Source organism: Engystomops pustulosus, chromosome 4 (genome assembly GCF_040894005.1).
Source record: "Engystomops pustulosus chromosome 4, aEngPut4.maternal, whole genome shotgun sequence".
Classification (NCBI taxonomy): Eukaryota; Metazoa; Chordata; class Amphibia; order Anura; family Leptodactylidae; genus Engystomops; species Engystomops pustulosus.
In genome coordinates this window covers 213,427,310-213,446,823 of record NC_092414.1, presented here as the reverse complement: position 1 = coordinate 213,446,823, position 19,514 = coordinate 213,427,310, and the positions used below count along the sequence as shown (strand labels likewise).

Genomic DNA, 19,514 nt, shown 5'->3' with positions numbered 1-19,514 from the left:
GGGCCCTTAGTAAATGACCCCCAATGTGTTTCATGTACAAAAAGTTAGCAAAAATTTTATCTTCAGCTTCTATTATATCTTCAATTCTCAAATATTACCACCATACAGTACTCTGATAATACCACCATACAGTGCCCAAATAATATCACCATACAGTGCCCTAATAATACCACCATACAGTACTCTAATAATATCACCATACAGTGCCCAAATAATATCACCATACAGTGCCCTGATAATACCTCCATACAGTGCCCTGATAATACCTCCATACAGTGTCCAAATAATACCACCATACAGTGCCCTGATAATACCACCATACAGTACCCTAATAATACCACCATACAGTACCCTAATAATACCACCATACAGCGCCCTGATAATACCACCATACAGTGCCCTGATAATACCACCATACAGTGCCCTGATAATACCACCACACAGTGCCCTGATAATACCTCCATACAGTGCCCTGATAATACCTCCATACAGTGTCCAAATAATACCACCATACATTCCCCTGATGATACCATCATACAGTGCCCTGATAATACCACCAGACAGTGTCCTGATAATACCACCATACAGTACCCTGATAATACCACCATACAGTGTCCTGATAATACCACCACACAGTGCCCTGATAATACCACCATACAGTGTCCTGATAATACCACCATACAGTACCCTGATAATACCACCATACAGTACTCTGATAATACCACCACACAGTGCCCTGATAATACCACCATACAGTGCCCTGATAATACCACCATACAGTGCCCTGATAATACCACCATACAGTGCCCTGATAATACCACTATACAGTGCCCTGATAATACCACCATACAGTGCCCTGATAATACCACCATACAGTGCCCTGATAATACCACCATACAGTGCCCTGATAATACCACTATACAGTGCCCTGATAATACCACCATACAGTGCCCTGATAATACCACCATACAGTGCCCTGATAATACCACTATACAGTGCCCTGATAATACCACCATACAGTGCCCTGATAATACCACCATACAGTGCCCTGATAATACCACTATACAGTGCCCTGATAATACCACCATACAGTGTCCAAATAATACCACCATACAGCGCCCTGATAATACCACCATACAGTGCCCTGATAATACCACCATACAGTACCCTAATAATACCACCATACAGTGCCCTGATAATACCACCATACAGTGCCCTGATAATACCACTATACAGTACCCTAATAATACCACCATACAGTGCCCTGATAATACCACCATACAGTGCCCTGATAATACCACTATACAGTGCCCTGATAATACCACCATACAGTACCCTAATAATACCACCATACAGTGCCCTGATAATACCACCATACAGTGCCCTGATAATACCACTATACAGTGCCCTGATAATACCACTATACAGCACTCTGATAGTGCCACCATACAGTACTCTGATAATACCACCGTACAGCGCCCTGATAATACCACCATACAGTAACTAAAAGACAATACCCAAACAATAGTTACTAGTTGTTTTCAATAAAACACTGCCATATTGTGTCACGATAACCTGCTGTTTGTTATAGAAATGACAATATCACAGTGTAAAACTAACAGCACCTTCATTATTCTCAAATAATGCTGCCATACAGTGCACTAAGCGTTACCTTCAGGGAAGTTTTCAGATGATACCACCATATAGTGCTCACATACAATCACAATTTGGTACATAAACAGAACAGAACACGTAACAGTCTCTTGTAGTTATCATATAATATCAGCACCTTGCAGTTTGGAGAATAACGCCGCCATATAGTGCTCACACACCATCTTGCTACATCTGCAGAAGAGACACATTATGGCAAAGTTCCACAGCTGAGATTTTGCAACTTTTACGACGTGGTCACAGTCTATTGTTGTGATGAGATAATGCGCCGACAGACGTCCAAGGGTTAAACGCGCTGCGGAGGACGCGCCGGGGCAGAGTCCAGCAGCCTGAAATCTATAGAAAGCGAAAACACACAAGGTAATGGAGGAGCAATAGGGGTAAAAACGCTTTCCTTTTGGTTACATTTGGGAGGTCTTAAAGGGGCAGTCACGCTGAGCCCAGATGATGGAGAGCAATGGGGACACGTCTTATGTTGGGGGTAAGACGCCCCCTGGTCATATCCGTAGAGGACTCCGCTGATGTATAACATAGGATGCATGGTCTCTGGCAGACAAAGGGTTAAACAAAGGCTACGGCGAGTGTGTGGCCACCGAAGGGTTAAGCGGCAGCACCTCCAACGGGTCACAGTCCTGGTACAGTCCATCAGTAACAGGAGCAAAGTCCAGAGCATCAGATACTGAGATATAGACCCACAGGTGACACACACAACGCGGCTACACCATGGAGAGCTGAGATACAGGTATGTACCCCGGGACCTACCTACACACACAGCGCGGCTACACCATGGAGAGCTGAGATACAGGTATGTACCCCGGGACCTACCTACACACACAGCGCGGCTACACCATGGAGAGCTGAGATACAGGTATGTACCCCGGGACCTACCTACACACAGCACCACTACACACACAGCGCGGCTACACCATGGAGAGCTGTGATACAGGTATGTACCCCAGGACCTACCTACACACAGCACCACTACACACACAGCACCACTACACCATGGAGAGCTGAGATACAGGTATGTACCCAGGGACCTACCTACACACAGCACCCCGACACACACAGCGCGGCTACACCATGGAGAGCTGTGATACAGGTATGTACCCCGGGACCTACCTACACACAGCACCCCGACACACACAGCGCGGCTACACCATGGAGAGCTGTGATACAGGTATGTACCCCGGGACCTACCTACACACACAGCGTAGCTACACCATGGAGAGCTGAGACACAGGTTTGTACCCCGGGACCTACCTACATACTGCGCAGCTACACCATGGAGCGCTGTGATACAGGTGGGTACCCAGGACCGACCTACAAATAGCACCACGACACACACAGCATGGCTACACCATGGAGAGCTGTGATACAGGTATATACCCCAGGACCTACCTACACACAGCACCACTACACCATGGAGAGCTGAGATACAGGTATGTACCCAGGGACCTACCTACACACAGCACCCCGACACACACAGCGCGGCTACACCATGGAGAGCTGTGATACAGGTATATACCCCAGGACCTAGTGTCCATGCACAAGTGGCTGTCACTGTGCACAGGTGATGTGTCCATGCACAGGTGACTGTCATTGTGTACAGGTGATGTGTCCATGCACAGGTGACTGTCATTGTGTACAGGTGATGTGTCCATGCACAAGTGGCTGTCATTGTGCACAGGTGATGTGTCCATGCACAGGTGATTGTCATTGTGTACAGGTGATGTGTCCATGCACAGGTGACTGTCATTGTGTGCAGGTGATGTGTCCATGCACAGGTCACTGTCATTGTGTACAGGTAATGTGTCCATGTACAGGTGACTGTCATTGTGTACAGGTGATGTGTCCATGCACAGGTGGCTGTCATTGTGTACAGGTGATGTGTCCATGCACAGGTGACTGTCATTGTGTACAGGTGATGTGTCGATGCACAGGTGGCTGTCATTGTGTACAGGTGATGTGTCCATGTACAGGTGACTGTCATTGTGTACAGGTGATGTGCCCATGTACAGGTGGCTGTCACTGTGCACAGGTGATGTGTCCATGCAAAGGTGACTGTCATTGTGTACAGGTGATGTGTCCATGCACAGGTGACTGTCATTGTGTACAGGTGATGTGTCCATGCACAGGTGGCTGTCATTGTGTACAGGTGATGTGTCCATGTACAGGTGGCTGTCATTGTGCACAGGTGATGTGTCCATGCACAGGTGACTGTCATTGTGTGCAGGTGATGTGTCCATGCACAGGTGGCTGTCATTGTGTACAGGTGATGTGTCCATGTACAGGTGGCTGTCATTGTGCACAGGTGATGTGTCCATGCACAGGTGGCTGTCATTGTGTACAGGTGATGTGTCCATGCACAGGTCACTGTCATTGTGTACAGGTGATGTGTCCATGTACAGGTGGCTGTCATTGTGCACAGGTGATGTGTCCATGCACAGGTGACTGTCATTGTGTACAGATGATGTGTCCATGTACAGCTGGCTGTCACTGTGCACAGGTGATGTGTCCATGCACAGGTGATTGTCATTGTGTACAGGTGATGTGTCCATGTACAGGTGACTGTCATTGTGCACAGGTAATGTGTCCATGCACAGGTGACTGTCATTGTGTACAGGTGATGTGTCCATGTACAGGTGGCTGTCATTGTGCACAGGTGATGTGTCCATTCACAGGTGGCTGTCATTGTGTACAAGTGATGTGTCCATGCACAGGTGACTGTCATTGTGTACAGGTGATGTGTCCATGCACAGGTGGCTGTCATTGTGCACAGGTGATGTGCCCATGCACAGGTGGCTGTCACTGTGCACAGGTGATGTGTCCATGTACAGGTGGCTGTCATTGTGCACAGGTGATGTGTCCATGCACAGGTGACTGTCATTGTGTACAGGTGATGTGTCCATGCACAGGTGACTGTCATTGTGTACAGGTGATGTGTCCATGCACAGGTGACTGTCATTGTGTACAGGTGATGTGTCCATGCACAAGTGGCTGTCATTGTGCACAGGTGATGTGTCCATGCACAGGTGATTGTCATTGAGAACAGGTGATGTGTCCATGCACAGGTGACTGTCATTGTGTACAGGTGATGTGTCCATGCACAGGTGACTGTCATTGTGTACAGGTGATGTGTCCATGCACAGGTGACTGTCATTGTGTACAGGTGATGTGTCCATGCACAGGTGACTGTCATTGTGTACAGGTGATGTGTCCATGCACAGGTGGCTGTCATTGTGTACAGGTGATGTGTCCATGTACAGGTGGCTGTCATTGTGCACAGGTGATGTGTCCATGCACAGGTGACTGTCATTGTGTGCAGGTGATGTGTCCATGCACAGGTGGCTGTCATTGTGTACAGGTGATGTGTCCATGTACAGGTGACTGTCATTGTGTACAGGTGATGTGTCCATGCACAGGTGACTCTCATTGTGCACAGGTGATGTGTCCATGCACAGGTGGCTGTCATTGTGTGCAGGTGATGTGTCCATGCACAGGTCACTGTCATTGTGTACAGGTGATGTGTCCATGTACAGGTGACTGTCATTGTGTACAGGTGATGTGTCCATGCACAGGTGGCTGTCACTGTGCACAGGTGATGTGTCCATGCACAGGTGACTGTCATTGTGTACAGGTGATGTGTCCATGCACAGGTGGCTGTCATTGTGTACAGGTGATGTGTCCATGCACAAGTGGCTGTCATTGTGCACAGGTGATGTGTCCATGCACAGGTGATTGTCATTGAAAACAGGTGATGTGTCCATGCACAGGTGACTGTCATTGTGTACAGGTGATGTGTCCATGCACAGGTGACTGTCATTGTGTACAGGTGATGTGTCCATGCACAGGTGACTGTCATTGTGTACAGGTGATGTGTCCATGCACAGGTGACTGTCATTGTGTACAGGTGATGTGTCCATGCACAGGTGACTGTCATTGTGTACAGGTGATGTGTCCATGCACAGGTGACTGCCATTGTGTACAGGTGATGTGTCCATGCACAGGTGACTCTCATTGTGCACAGGTGATGTGTCCATGCACAGGTCACTGTCATTGTGTACAGGTGATGTGTCCATGTACAGGTGACTGTCATTGTGTACAGGTGATGTGTCCATGCACAGGTGACTGTCATTGTGTACAGGTGATGTGTCCATGCACAGGTGACTGCCATTGTGTACAGGTGATGTGTCCATGCACAGGTGGCTGTCATTGTGCACAGGTGATGTGTCCATTCACAGGTGGCTGTCATTGTGTACAAGTGATGTGTCCATGCACAGGTGACTGTCATTGTGTACAGGTGATGTGTCCATGCACAGGTGGCTGTCATTGTGCACAGGTGATGTGTCCATGCACAGGTGGCTGTCATTGTGTCCATGCACAGGTGACTGTCATTGTGTACAGATGATGTGTCCATGTACAGATGGCTGTCACTGTGCACAGGTGATGTGTCCATGCACAGGTGATTGTCATTGTGTACAAGTGATGTGTCCATGTACAGGTGACTGTCATTGTGCACAGGTGATGTGTCCATGCACAGGTGACTGTCATTGTGTACAGGTGATGTGTCCATGTACAGGTGGCTGTCATTGTGCACAGGTGATGTGTCCATTCACAGGTGCCTGTCATTGTGTACAAGTGATGTGTCCATGCACAGGTGACTGTCATTGTGTACAGGTGATGTGTCCATGCACAGGTGGCTGTCATTGTGCACAGGTGATGTGTCCATGCACAGGTGGCTGTCATTGTGTACAGATGATGTGTCCATGTACAGCTTGCTGTCACTGTGCACAGGTGATGTGTCCATGTACAGGTGGCTGTCATTGTGCACAGGTGATGTGTCCATGCACAGGTGACTGTCATTGTGTACAGGTGATGTGTCCATGCACAGGTGACTGTCATTGTGTACAGGTGATGTGTCCATGCACAGGTGACTGTCATTGTGTACAGGTGATGTGTCCATGCACAAGTGGCTGTCATTGTGCACAGGTGATGTGTCCATGCACAGGTGATTGTCATTGTGTACAGGTGATGTGTCCATGCACAGGTGACTGTCATTGTGTGCAGGTGATGTGTCCATGCACAGGTCACTGTCATTGTGTACAGGTGATGTGTCCATGTACAGGTGACTGTCATTGTGTACAGGTGATGTGTCCATGCACAGGTGACTGTCATTGTGTACAGGTGATGTGTCCATGCACAGGTGACTGTCATTGTGTACAGGTGATGTGTCCACGCGCAGGTGACTGTCATTGTGTACAGGTGATGTGTCCATGCACAGGTGACTGTCATTGTGTACAGGTGATGTGTCCATGCACAGGTGGCTGTCATTGTGTACAGGTGATGTGTCCATGCACAGGTGACTGTCATTGTGTACAGGTGATGTGTCCATGCACAGGTGGCTGTCATTGTGTACAGGTGATGTGTCCATGCACAGGTGACTGTCATTGTGTACAGGTGATGTGTCAATGTACAGGTGGCTGTCATTGTGTACAGGTGATGTGTCCATGTACAGGTGACTGTCATTGTGTGCAGGTGATGTGTCCATGCACAGGTGACTGTCATTGTGTACAGGTGATGTGTCCATGCACAGGTGATGTGTCCATGCACAGGTGGCTATCATTGTGCATAGGTGATGTGTCCATGCACAGGTGGCTGTCATTGTGCACAGGTGATGTGTCCATGCACAGGTGGCTGTCGTTGTGCACAGGTGATGTGTCCATGCACAAGTGGCTGTCATTGTGCACAGGTGATGTGTCCATGCACAGGTGACTGTCATTGTCTACAGGTGATGTGTCCACGAACAGGTGACTGTCATTGTGTACAGGTGATGTGTCCACCCACAGGTGACTGTCATTGTGTACAGGTGATGTGTCCATGCACAGGTGGCTGTCATTGTGTACAGGTGATGTGTACAGGTGATGTGTCCATGTGCAGGTGACTGTCATTGTGTACAGGTGATGTGTCCATGCACAGGTGACTGTCATTGTGTACAAGTGATGTGTCCACGTACAGGTGACTGTCATTGTGTACAGGTGATGTGTCCATGCACAGGTGACTGTCATTGTGTACAGGTGATGTGTCCATGCACAGGTGACTGTAATTGTGTACAGGTGATGTGTCCATGCACAGGTGACTGCCGTTGTGTACAGGTGATGTGTCCATACACAGGTGACTGTCATTGTGTACAGGTGATGTGTCCATGCACAGGTGGCTGTCATTGTGTACAGGTGATGTGTCCATGCGCAGGTGACTGTCATTGTGTACAGGTGATGTGTCCACGCGCAGGTGACTGTCATTGTGAACAGGTGATTTGTCCACGCGCAGGTGACTGTCATTGTGTACAGGTGATGTGTCCACGCACAGGTGACTGTCATTGTGTACAGGTCATGTGTCCACGCACAGGTGACTGTCATTGTGTACAGGTGATGTGTCCACGCACAGGTGACTGTCATTGTGTACAGGTCATTGTGTAAAGGTTATGTGTCCACGCACATGTGACTGTCATTGTGCACAGGTGATGTGTCCACGCACAGGTGACTGTCATTGTGTACAGGTGATGTGTCCATGCACAGGTGACTGTCATTGTATACAGGTGATGTGTCCATGCACAGGTGACTGTCATTGTGTACAGGTGATGTGTCCATGTACAGCTGGCTGTCATTGTGCACAGGTGATGTGTCCATGCAAAGGTGGCTGTCATTGTGTACAGGTGATGTGTCCATGCACAGGTGACTGTCATTGTGTACAGGTGATGTGTCCATGCACAGGTGGCTGTCATTGTGTACAGGTGATGTGTCCATGCACAGGTGGCTGTCATTGTGCACAGGTGATGTGTCGATGCACAAGTGGCTGTCATTGTGCACAGGTGATGTGTCCATGCACAGGTGGCTGTCATTGTGCACAGGTGATGTGTCCATGCACAAGTGACTGTCATTGTGTACAGGTGATGTGTCCACGAACAGGTGACTGTCATTGTGTACAGGTGATGTGTCCATGCACAGGTGACTGTCATTGTGTACAAGTGATGTGTCCATGTACAGGTGACTGTCATTGTGTTCTGGTGATGTGTCCATGCACAGGTGACTGTCATTGTGTACAGGTGATGTGTCCATGCACAGGTGACTGTCATTGTGTACAGGTGATGTGTCCATGCACAGATGATTGTCATTGTGTACAGGTGATGTGTCCATGCACAGGTGATTGTCATTGTGTTCAGGTGATGTGCCCATGCACAGGTGACTGTCACTGTGTATAGGTGATGTGTCCATGCACAGGTGATTGTCATTGTGTTCAGGTGATGTGTCCATGCACAGGTGGCTGTCATTGTGTACAGGTGATGTGTCCATGCACAGGTGGCTGTCATTGTGTACAGTTGATGTGTCCATGCACAGGTGGCTGTCATTGTGTTCAGGTGATGTGCCCATGCACAGGTGACTGTCATTGTGTATAGGTGATGTGCCCATGCACAGGTGACTGTCATTGTGTACAGGTGATGTGTCCATGCACAGGTGGCTGTCATTGTGTACAGGTGATGTGTCCACGCACAGGTGACTGTCATTGTGTACAGGTGATGTGTCCATGCACAGGTGGCTGTCATTGTGTACAGGTGATGTGTCCATGCACAGGTGGCTGTCATTGTGTACAGGTGATGTGTCCACGCACAGGTGACTGTCATTGTGTTGTCTGCAGGTAATATCTATATATACATTATGCACAGGTGATGTCGGTACATGTAGGTGACAACCATCGACGTGCACAGGTAATGAATACTTAGATGACGTTCAGCAATGAGTATAGGTGATAACTGTATATACTGGTATTACACATAACAGTCTTACTGCAAAGTTGATGTCCCTACTTTCAGGTAATATCACCAGTCATTGTGTTGGTGCCAAGTTCCGTTCTGTTGTTCTCAGTACATAAACATGAAGACATTGGTACCAGTTGGTCCAGGTGATTTCTCTCGGAACATCAATGTATAACAGGTGACAACAGTTATTGTGTACAGGTGTGTTACAGCCACTGTCAACCTCTGTATACACAGGTGACATCTAAATACACAGGTGATGTTTCCATGTGAAGGTGACAACCACCATCATGTAAAACAAGTGACACCTGTACACACAGGTGACATGTATAGATGACATCCCCCGTGATACGTTGTCTCTTCCTGTCTAGGTGACATGAGTCTGTGACTGCCCTCACTGATCAGGAGACGTCTCTTCATGTTCAGGTAGGTATTCTTCTCATTTTGACAATATATTATAATAATGCAGTAATTAGGTTTTGTCGAAAATTTTTAGGGGTTGTCCCAAGGTTGCCTCTATGTCTAGCACCCCCACCAATGACAAGAATGGGGGTCCCATTGATGGTGCCTCATACAAAGAGCAGAGCCTCTCGTATTTGGGTTGAGGTTGTGATGGTGTAAACTAGAACACATATGAAGGTCTTCTCCTCTATATTTAGCTCAGATTACAAGTCCTGGTCCTTCTTCACCATCATCTGGTGGTGACACATTTCCTAACTGCGACGTCTTCCTCTTTGTTTCTCTCTTTGCCCGAAACCGATTCGTCAGTGTTTATTCCAACATGAACCTACAACTACCTGAGTCTGAGGTTTCTGCCTCCATGAAATAAGGTCTCTCTCAAAAAAATCCTAACTAGTCTTCAACCCAATAGTGCCATCCATGAAGGCAGCAGAGGAGGCCAAGGTAAGATCTTCCATGATTCCCACTATTATGTCTAGTTTGGTCTCAACTTTATGTGGATCTAGATCTTGGATGGGAAATATGGAAGGAAGACCTACTGGAGTAACTCAAATTGGATTTTAAATTCCAAAATCTGACTGCCATGGTCCTAGATGTCTCATTCTTGGGCAATTGGTGGAAGGAAGTTGTTTTTTAATGAGATGTTTGACCAACCCATCATCTTAATTGACTAAAACTGCCTTATGTTTCCATGGGCAGGTGCCCTCAGGACAACATCCAGGATGGAGGACTTCATAAGAAAGCATGTCATGGCCATTAGTGTTTTCCAGTGGGTGCTGACATTTCTTCTTATGGGTGAGTGGAAGCTAAGTCAAAAGCTTTGAAATTCTACTGTTCTCATTAGACCGGATGTGGCTGCTATCGGAAAGGTCGGAGAATCCATCATTCACCATGTTATGGTCACAGTGTCCATTTCTCCTTGTGGTGGCCATACTCCTTCTTCTACTTCAACACAACTATGGAACGGCCATCATGCTCCTCCACTGCCGATGCGTTATTTTCAGAATCTTCTTGACAACTGAGTGACACGACTTGTTTATCTCCACCCAGGGATCTCTTTCACCATCATGCTCTTGTACATGTTGTTCACCTCCTTCTGGATCATACCTGTGGTGTATTTCACTTGGCAGCTAATCGATTGGGACACTCCAGTGAAAGGTATCATCTTATTTTTCCAAATTTGCAAATTTTCATTTCTTAAAACAAACTTCAAGTCGCTTATCAAAGGTCACAGGTGGGGCTCACGTCGGGATGTCCTCACATTGGGATGTCCTCACATTGGGATGACAACCAACTACAGTGTGAAGATAACTCAAGTGGAATTCAGTAGTTTCAATGGAAAAGTATGAGAGGGTAATATCTGGGTACTCGTACATCATATGGTCAATGGTCCTATAGCTCGGATAGTTTTCTCGAACAATCAATGTGGGTGACATATAGACCTCTTTTGCACCACCACAACATATGTATCCCGTATGTATGCAAAATGTGATCTACATATTTTTGTAAGACCTTGTGTTGGATTGGGGTTCCTTGGGTCTACAAAGATATTGTGGTCAACTGATGGGATTGAAAGTCTCCTCCAATTGGCTTGTCTTCTGCTGGACCATTGAGCCTCTTTATTACGTAAATACTTTAATCCATTCCAGACCCTCTGGTAGTCCAGTGGGCCAGTTTGACCAAGGTCAAATTTGCATTAATGTAAATGGAAACCAAGCAAATCTTCTGATCTAAAATGATCTACTGTAGGTGTAGAAAACTTTTAAGATTTGTTACACTCATCGTGGTCTTTACCAACAGGTGGTCGTAGAGTAGAATGGGTGAGGAGATGGACAGTCTGGAAGCATTTCAGAGACTACTTTCCCATCAAGGTAATCCACCATATTCTCAGGAACCCCAGAATCATTTGGTTCCACTAAATTGAGTCCTCCTCTTGTTGACCATATGGATGGTGTTACATCAGAATGTAGCGTCTTATGTTTGGGTCTTTGGATTATTTTGTGTTTGCCTCTGTAAATATATTGTTTGTGGTCTCCCTCTTTCTACACTTTCAGCTCTTCTGGTCAGAAACGTTGAGTCTTCTCCTATGGGCCTACTGAAATAGAGGAATGGCCATACATGATCTTGTTTATAATAGTTCCCCGGTGTTCAGATTAGGGAACCGTGGTCCATATGTCATATTTGGACTCCAAGATTAGGAAAACATAATAATTCTATAATGTTTAGCTCATTTATGTTTTAATGGAACTTCGTAATTTCCTTTTGTTCAACCTCAACAGCTGGTTCCGTCTGCTTCACTCAGCCCCGACAGGAATTATGTCCTTGGGGTCCACCCCCATGGAATCCTTGCAGCGTCGTCTTTCTGTAACTTTGCCACTGAAGCCACAGGTTTCTCTGATCTATACCCAGGGGTCCGCCCATGGCTGGCTGTTCTTGCCGGGGTCTTCAAGTTGCCTATATACCGTGACTATCTCATGTCAGCAGGTGAGAATTTGATTTTGGCCCTAAAGATTTTAGACCTTTCATATGAAACGTTACAAGACAACACCCACACATGAAAACCAGAACTCTCCCATAAAATTATCCTACAAGTTAAATTGTAGACTATTCTATGTATTCTATGTATAGGACCATATACACCTTAAACCTCATCATGGCCTCATCATGATTTCTCTACCCTAGGAATTACCCCTGTGAGTAAAGACAGTCTGAAATACCTCCTGTCCTGTTGTGGTACCGGCAATGCGGTCTTCATAGTAGTCGGAGGAGCGGCGGAGTCCTTACAGAGCAGTCCAGGGGAGCATGTAGTAACCCTGAGCAACAGGAAGGGCTTTGTACGACTTGCCTTGGAAAATGGGTATGTAACAGAGGCAAAGAAGTAGGTAATGCTGCTACACCAGTTCCTCTAGGGCGGGGTAATCTGAAAGTAGGTGTGGCTTTACAGGAAGAGGAAGTGATCAAGCTAACAGGGAGCTCATATCCCATTCCCTTTGTAATCCATCAACTAATTCACATTATTTATTTCAGGGCAGACCTGGTTCCGGTCTATTCCTTTGGTGAGAACGATATCTATGAGCAAGTGCGCTTTTCTCCAGGTTCCTGGGGCTGTAAACTTCAGCTCTTATTCCAGAAACATGTTGGTTTTGCCCCATGCCTGTTTAAAGGCACAGGGGTGTTCGGCGAAGGCAGCTGGGGTCTCAATCCGTTCCCCCGACCACTCACCACTGTAGGTAAGTGAACACTGTCATGAGAGGACATTACAACGATAAAAATGAAGACCCTTTTTAGGAGCCGCCTGACACTAGCACTTGCCTCACCACTTGTTACGTCATGGTGATCTCTTCCCTTGCTCATTTCTTTGCTGCTCTTCTTGTCTGTAGATCCTTGAAAGGGTCCCCTGCATCCTGTGAGCACTCCGGCAGCAGAGCTTCACCTCAGACTGTAGCCCCTGCTTGTTCAGGTGCAGTATAGCCCATTAGTGCAGAGGACAGCAGTACATCACAGTTTATTAACCAATGCCCCTGCATCACATCATACTGCAGCCCCTGCTTGTTTAGGTGCAGTATAGCCCTCTAGTGGAGAGGACAGCAGTACTTCCCAGCGTATTAACCATTGCCCCTGCTTCACCTCGGACTGCAGCCCCTTCTTGTTCAGGTGCAGTATAGCCCTCTAGTACAGAGGACAGCAGACCTTATTGTTTATTAACCATTGCCCCTGCTTCACCTCAGACTGCAGCCCCTGCTTGTTCAGATGCAGTATAGCCCTCTAGTGGAGAGGACAGCAGTACTTCCCAGCGTATTAACCATTGCCCCTTCTTCACCTCGGACTGCAGCCCCTGCTTGTTCAAGTGCAGTATAGCCCTCTAGTGGAGAAGACAGCAGGACTTCACAGTGTATTAACCATTGCCCATGCTTCACCTTGGACTGCAGCCCCTTCTTGTTCAGGTAGAGCTTCACCTCGGACTGCAGCTCCTGTTTGTTCAGGTGCAGTATAGCCCTCTAGTGTAGAGGACAGCAGTACTTCCCAGTGTATTAACCCTTGCCCCTGCTACTGTATGCAGTGTGTTAGGTAACGGCTGACCTTGGTGTCAAGGTGATATAATTCTCTTCATGCCTTGGTGAGATGATTTGCTCTGCACTGAGATAAGATAATCTGCAGCATACCACAGTGTTGTATACATTGTAGCCCGGTGAGATAGTCTGTCATGTGCTAGATGAAGCTGGAGTAGCGTATATATGGGTGAGATGGTCTGCAGCATGGAAGACTGAAAGTGAGCTGCTGTACCCTATATTGGGGTGTAATCATCTGTACTTCATATTTTAGTGAGATGATCTGTAGTACCTTATATGTGGAAGGGATGGTCTGCAGCAACAGAGCTGATTTACCTTACGTCAGGGTTAGATGCTCTGCGACATGCTGGACTGAGCTGATGCACCTTAAATTGGGGTGAAATGGTCTTCAACATAATAGACTGAGCTGGGGCTCACTATGCCTGGGTGCGATAATCTGTGGCCTGACAGGCTGTGGTGGCATATCTGTGTGCGATGATCTGCAGAATGCCAGACTGAGCTGGTACGCGCTGTGCCTGGGTGCGATAATCTGCTGCCTGACAGGCTGTGCTGGCATATTTGTGTGCGATGATCTGCAGAATGCCAGACTGAGATGGTGCTCACTATGCCTTGGTGCGATGATCTGCGGTGTGCCAGGCTGTGCTGTCATACCCTTATATTTGTGTGAGATGATCTGCAGAATGCCAGACTGAGATGGTGCTCACTATGCCTTGGTGCGATGATCTGCGGTGTGCCAGGCTGTACTGTCATACCCTTATATTTGTGTGAGATGATCTGCAGAATGCCAGACTGAGATGGTGCTCACTATGCCTTGGTGCGATGATCTGCGGTGTGCCAGGCTGTGCTGTCATACCCTTATATTTGTGTGCGATGATCTGCAGAATGCCAGACTGAGCTGTTACGCGCTGTGCCTGGGTGTGATAATCTGTGGCCTGACAGGCTCTGCTGGCATATCTGTGAGCGATGATCTGCAGAATGCCAGACTGAGCTGGTACGCGCTGTGCCTGGGTGCGATGATCTGCGGTCTGCCAGGCTGTGCTGGCATACCCTTACATTTGTGTGCGGTGATCTGCAGAATGCCAGACTGAGCTGGTACGCGCTGTGCCTAGGTGCGATGATCTGCGGTCTGCCAGGCTGTGCTGGCATACCCTTCCATTTGTGTGTAATGATCTGCAGAATGCCAGACTGAGCTGGTGCTCACTATGCCTTGGTGCGATGATCTGCGGCCTGCCAGGCTGTGCTGGCATACCCTTACATTTGTGTGCGATGATCTGCAGAATGCCAGGCTGAGCGGGTACACGCTATCCCTGGGTGCAATGATCTGCGGCCTGCCAGGCTGTGCTGGCATACCCTTATATTTGTGTGAGATGATCTGCAGGACGCCAGGCTGAGCTGGTACGCGCTGTGCCTGGGTGCGATGATCTGCGGCCTGCCAGCGAGAGGCTTAGTGGGTGTAATTCTAGGTTATGGTAACATTAGCCGCAGATTCTGTGTCATCTGGTTATAGCGATACCCAGGGAGATCTATAGAGGACATAGAGGGGGGAGAGAGGGCACAGCGAGAGGCAGCGAGGGCACCAGGAGGAGAGAAGGAGGGGGCACCCAGGAAGAAGAGAAGAAGGAAAGAAAAGGAGAGAAGAAAGGAAGCGGAGAAGAAGAGGAGGGGGAGGAGGAGGAGAAAATCTGTTATACGGGGGCCGGGGGGGAACAGATGGATCATCCAGACACAGGAGAACAGCGAAATGTACCGAAAACTGTGATTCTCATAATAATGAGGGTCTATAAATAATAGGTGGGGGGACATGTATATATAATGGGAAGACGTCAAGTGATGAGATAGATGATTATACGATTATTATAATGAGAGATGTAGGGGGGGGGCAGCAATCAGGGGTTTGGAGACCTGGAACCCCAAAACTGCATCAAGAAACCCAAATGTGTCAAGTGAAGGCGACGCTGCCACTAACTTACTACAATGTACTTATAGCAACGGGGAGGAGGAATTATTTCACTTTCAAAATAAATCTGGATGCAGACGAGTTATTAAGATTCTCTTACTCAAAGAATGAGATGATTAACCCCCCTCAGCCGCTGAATAATACAGTGTAAGAGCCGCCAAGAAGACGGGGGAGTGGAGGTGACAACCACTACAATATACCGTGTACAGGAATATAACTACTATAATACTGCCCCCTATGTACAAGAATATAACTTCTATAATACTGCCCACTATGTACAGGAATATAACTACTATAATACTGCCCCCTATGTACAAGAATATAACTACTATAATACTGCCCCCTATGTACAGGAATATAACTACTATAATACTGCCCCCTATGTACAGGAATAAAACTACTATAATACTGCCCCCTATGTACAGGAATATAACTACTATAATACTGCCCCCTATGTACAAGAATATAACTACAATAATACTGCCCCTATGTACAAGAATATAACTACTATAATACTGCCCCCTATGTACAGGAATATAACTACTATAATACTGCCCCCTATGTACAGGAATATAACTACTATAATACTGCCCCCTATGTACAAGAATATAACTACTATAATACTGCCCTCTATGTACAAGAATATAACTACTATACTACTGCCCCTATGTACAAGAATATAACTACTATAATACTGCCCCCTATGTACAGGAATATAACTACTATAATACTGCCCCCTATGTACAAGAATATAACTACTATAATACTGCCCCCTATGTACAGGAATATAACTACTATAATACTGCCCCCTATGTACAAGAATATAACTACTATAATACTGCCCCTATGTACAAGAATATAACTACTATAATACTGCCCCCTATGTACAAGAATATAACTACTATAACACTGCCCCCTATGTACAAGAATATAACTACTATAATACTGCCCCTATGTACAAGAATATAACTACTATAATACTGCCCCTATGTACAAGAATATAACTACTATAATACTGCCCCCTATGTACAGGAATATAACTACTATAATACTGCCCCCCTATGTACAGGAATATAACTACTATAATACTGCTCCCTATGTACAAGAATATAACTACTATAATACTGCCCCCTATGTACAGGAATATAACTACTATAATACTGCTCCCTATGTACAAGAATATAACTACTATACTACTGCCCCCTATGTACAAGAATATAACTACTATAATACTGCCCCCTATGTACAGGAATATAACTACTATAATACTGCTCCCTATGTACAAGAATATAACTACTATAATACTGCTCCCTATGTACAGGAATATAACTACTATAATACTGCCCCCTATGTACAAGAATATAACTACTATAATACTGCCCCCTATGTACAAGAATATAACTACTATAATACTGCCCCCTATGTACAAGAATATAACTACTATAATACTTCCCCTATGTACAGGAATATAACTACTATAATACTGCCCCCTATGTACAAGAATATAACTACTATAATACTGCCCCCTATGTACAAGTATATAACTACTATAATACTGCCCCCTATGTACAAGAATATAACTACTATAATACTGCCCCCTATGTACAAGAATATAACTTCTATAATACTGCCCCCTATGTACAAGAATATAACTACTATAATACTGCCCCCTATGTACAGGAATATAACTACTATAATATTGCCCCCTATGTACAAGAATATAACTACTATAATACTGCCCCCTATGTACAGGAATATAACTACTATAATACTGCCCCCTATGTACAGGAATATAACTACTATAATATTGCCCCCTATGTACAAGAATATAACTACTATAATACTGCCCCCTATGTACAAGAATATAACTACTATAATACTGCCCCCTATGTACAAGAATATAACTTCTATAATACTGCCCCCTATGTACAAGACTATAACTACTATAATACTGCCCCCTATGTACAGGAATATAACTACTATAATACTGCCCCCTATGTACAAGAATATAACTACTATAATACTGCCCCCTATGTACAAGAATATAACTACTATAATACTGCCCCCTATGTACAGGAATATAACTACTATAATACTGCCCCCTATGTACAGGAATATAACTACTATAATACTGCCCCCTATGTACAAGAATATAACTACTATAATACTGCCCCCTATGTACAAGAATATAACTACTATAACACTGTCCCCTATGTACAGGAATATAACTACTATAATACTGCCCCCTATGTACAAGAATATAACTACTATAATACTGCCATAATATAATACTATTATGTGTAGTGAAAAATATACTTTAATATTAACACCTTCTTTTGCATTATATTGTCCCTACAGTAGGACGGCCGATCCGAGTACCACACTGTCCGGTCCCATCAGAGGATGAGGTGTCGCAGTATCATGCACTGTACATAGAAGGACTTAAAGAGCTGTTCAATCAGTACAAGGACTCCTGTGGACTTTCACCCTCCGACAGTCTGAAGGTCATCTGAGATTTTGGATCTCTGGATTTTAAAGAAAAAATACCAAAGACTGACACACCGAGGACACAGGGACTTGAAGGACTTCTCCTGAGCCATCCTTGTGGTTACAACTCAATTGTCCAAATTCATCTTCTTTCTACCCAACTGAGAAATATTTCAAAAAATACATTGAATTGTCTCCTTAATTGTCTATAAAGCTTTATTCGATCTACACGGTTTATTGCCTAAAGTAAGTGCTTGCCCCAACTTCTATTACCGCATTCTGGTTTCCCATAAATGTTTTTAAAGGAACGCCCAAAACAAGTGCAATTATGTTAATAAAACGCGGTCATCAATATGTATTTGATCGATACAGAACCTTTTTTTTATACATTTCGCACCCACTGTGGAGACCCAGGAACCGCTTTGAGATCATTATTCTTGAGTCCTTGACTTTCCAAAAACATCATCTTCTTCAAACCCTCCTCTATGCTGTGATCCGTACCTGTGAAGTATCCTAAAAAAATGGGCGATCATCTGCATTCCTGAAAGGGTGAGGTAGCCATGGTGGACTATAATAAAGGTGGTTTGGGTGGTGGCCCCGGGACCAAGCCTTCTAGGGGGCTCATGACCACCCAATCATCCACCAAATTCCGGTCCTTCACCGGAAATCCTTGTATGTCTGTTCTTGCTCTCAATAGACATGTACACAAGAGCCATTTCACGACCTTGGAAGGTCCTCCAAAGACCTGAAACTGGAGAGTGAAAGCAGGCAGAAGGGCACATGGAGGACATTGGGGCTATAATATTCATACAACCCTGGGCCCATGGCAGTCTTAATCAGCCCCTGTGAGCAAGCCTCCTTAAATGAATCCCCCCACTATTGTGTGTGGCTGAGGAATATCGGGCATGGTGGACCTCAACCATGATGTCAAATGTTGGTGGGCATACAGGTACATTGTGACTGATTGGGCAGGTGTAGTTTTTCAGTGGCAAGGGTTTGAGGGCATTTCACATAACCTTGGGTTAAGTTTTTGTTGCTTTGGTGGAAACCAATGGGT

At 45.9% G+C, this 19,514-nt stretch overlaps 1 protein-coding gene across 4 annotated transcripts; it reads left to right on the top strand.

Moving 5' to 3' along the window:
- Positions 1-1,975: 1,975 nt before the first annotated feature.
- On the top strand, positions 1,976-18,815 carry LOC140128275 (diacylglycerol O-acyltransferase 2-like). Of its 4 annotated transcripts, none has more exons than XM_072149852.1 (9): positions 1,976-2,031; positions 9,856-9,910; positions 10,643-10,738; positions 10,994-11,101; positions 11,744-11,814; positions 12,223-12,427; positions 12,626-12,800; positions 12,971-13,173; positions 18,329-18,815. In XM_072149852.1, exons 3-9 carry the CDS (start codon positions 10,666-10,668, stop codon positions 18,481-18,483), a joined length of 990 nt encoding a protein of 329 aa, XP_072005953.1. In that variant the 5' UTR covers positions 1,976-2,031; positions 9,856-9,910; positions 10,643-10,665; the 3' UTR covers positions 18,484-18,815. The 4 variants fall into 4 exon arrangements, with proteins under 4 accessions (XP_072005953.1, XP_072005952.1, XP_072005954.1 ...); XM_072149851.1 differs by lacking the exon at positions 1,976-2,031 and adding an exon at positions 2,347-2,413; XM_072149853.1 differs by lacking the exon at positions 1,976-2,031 and adding an exon at positions 2,478-2,539.
- Positions 18,816-19,514: the final 699 nt, after the last annotated feature.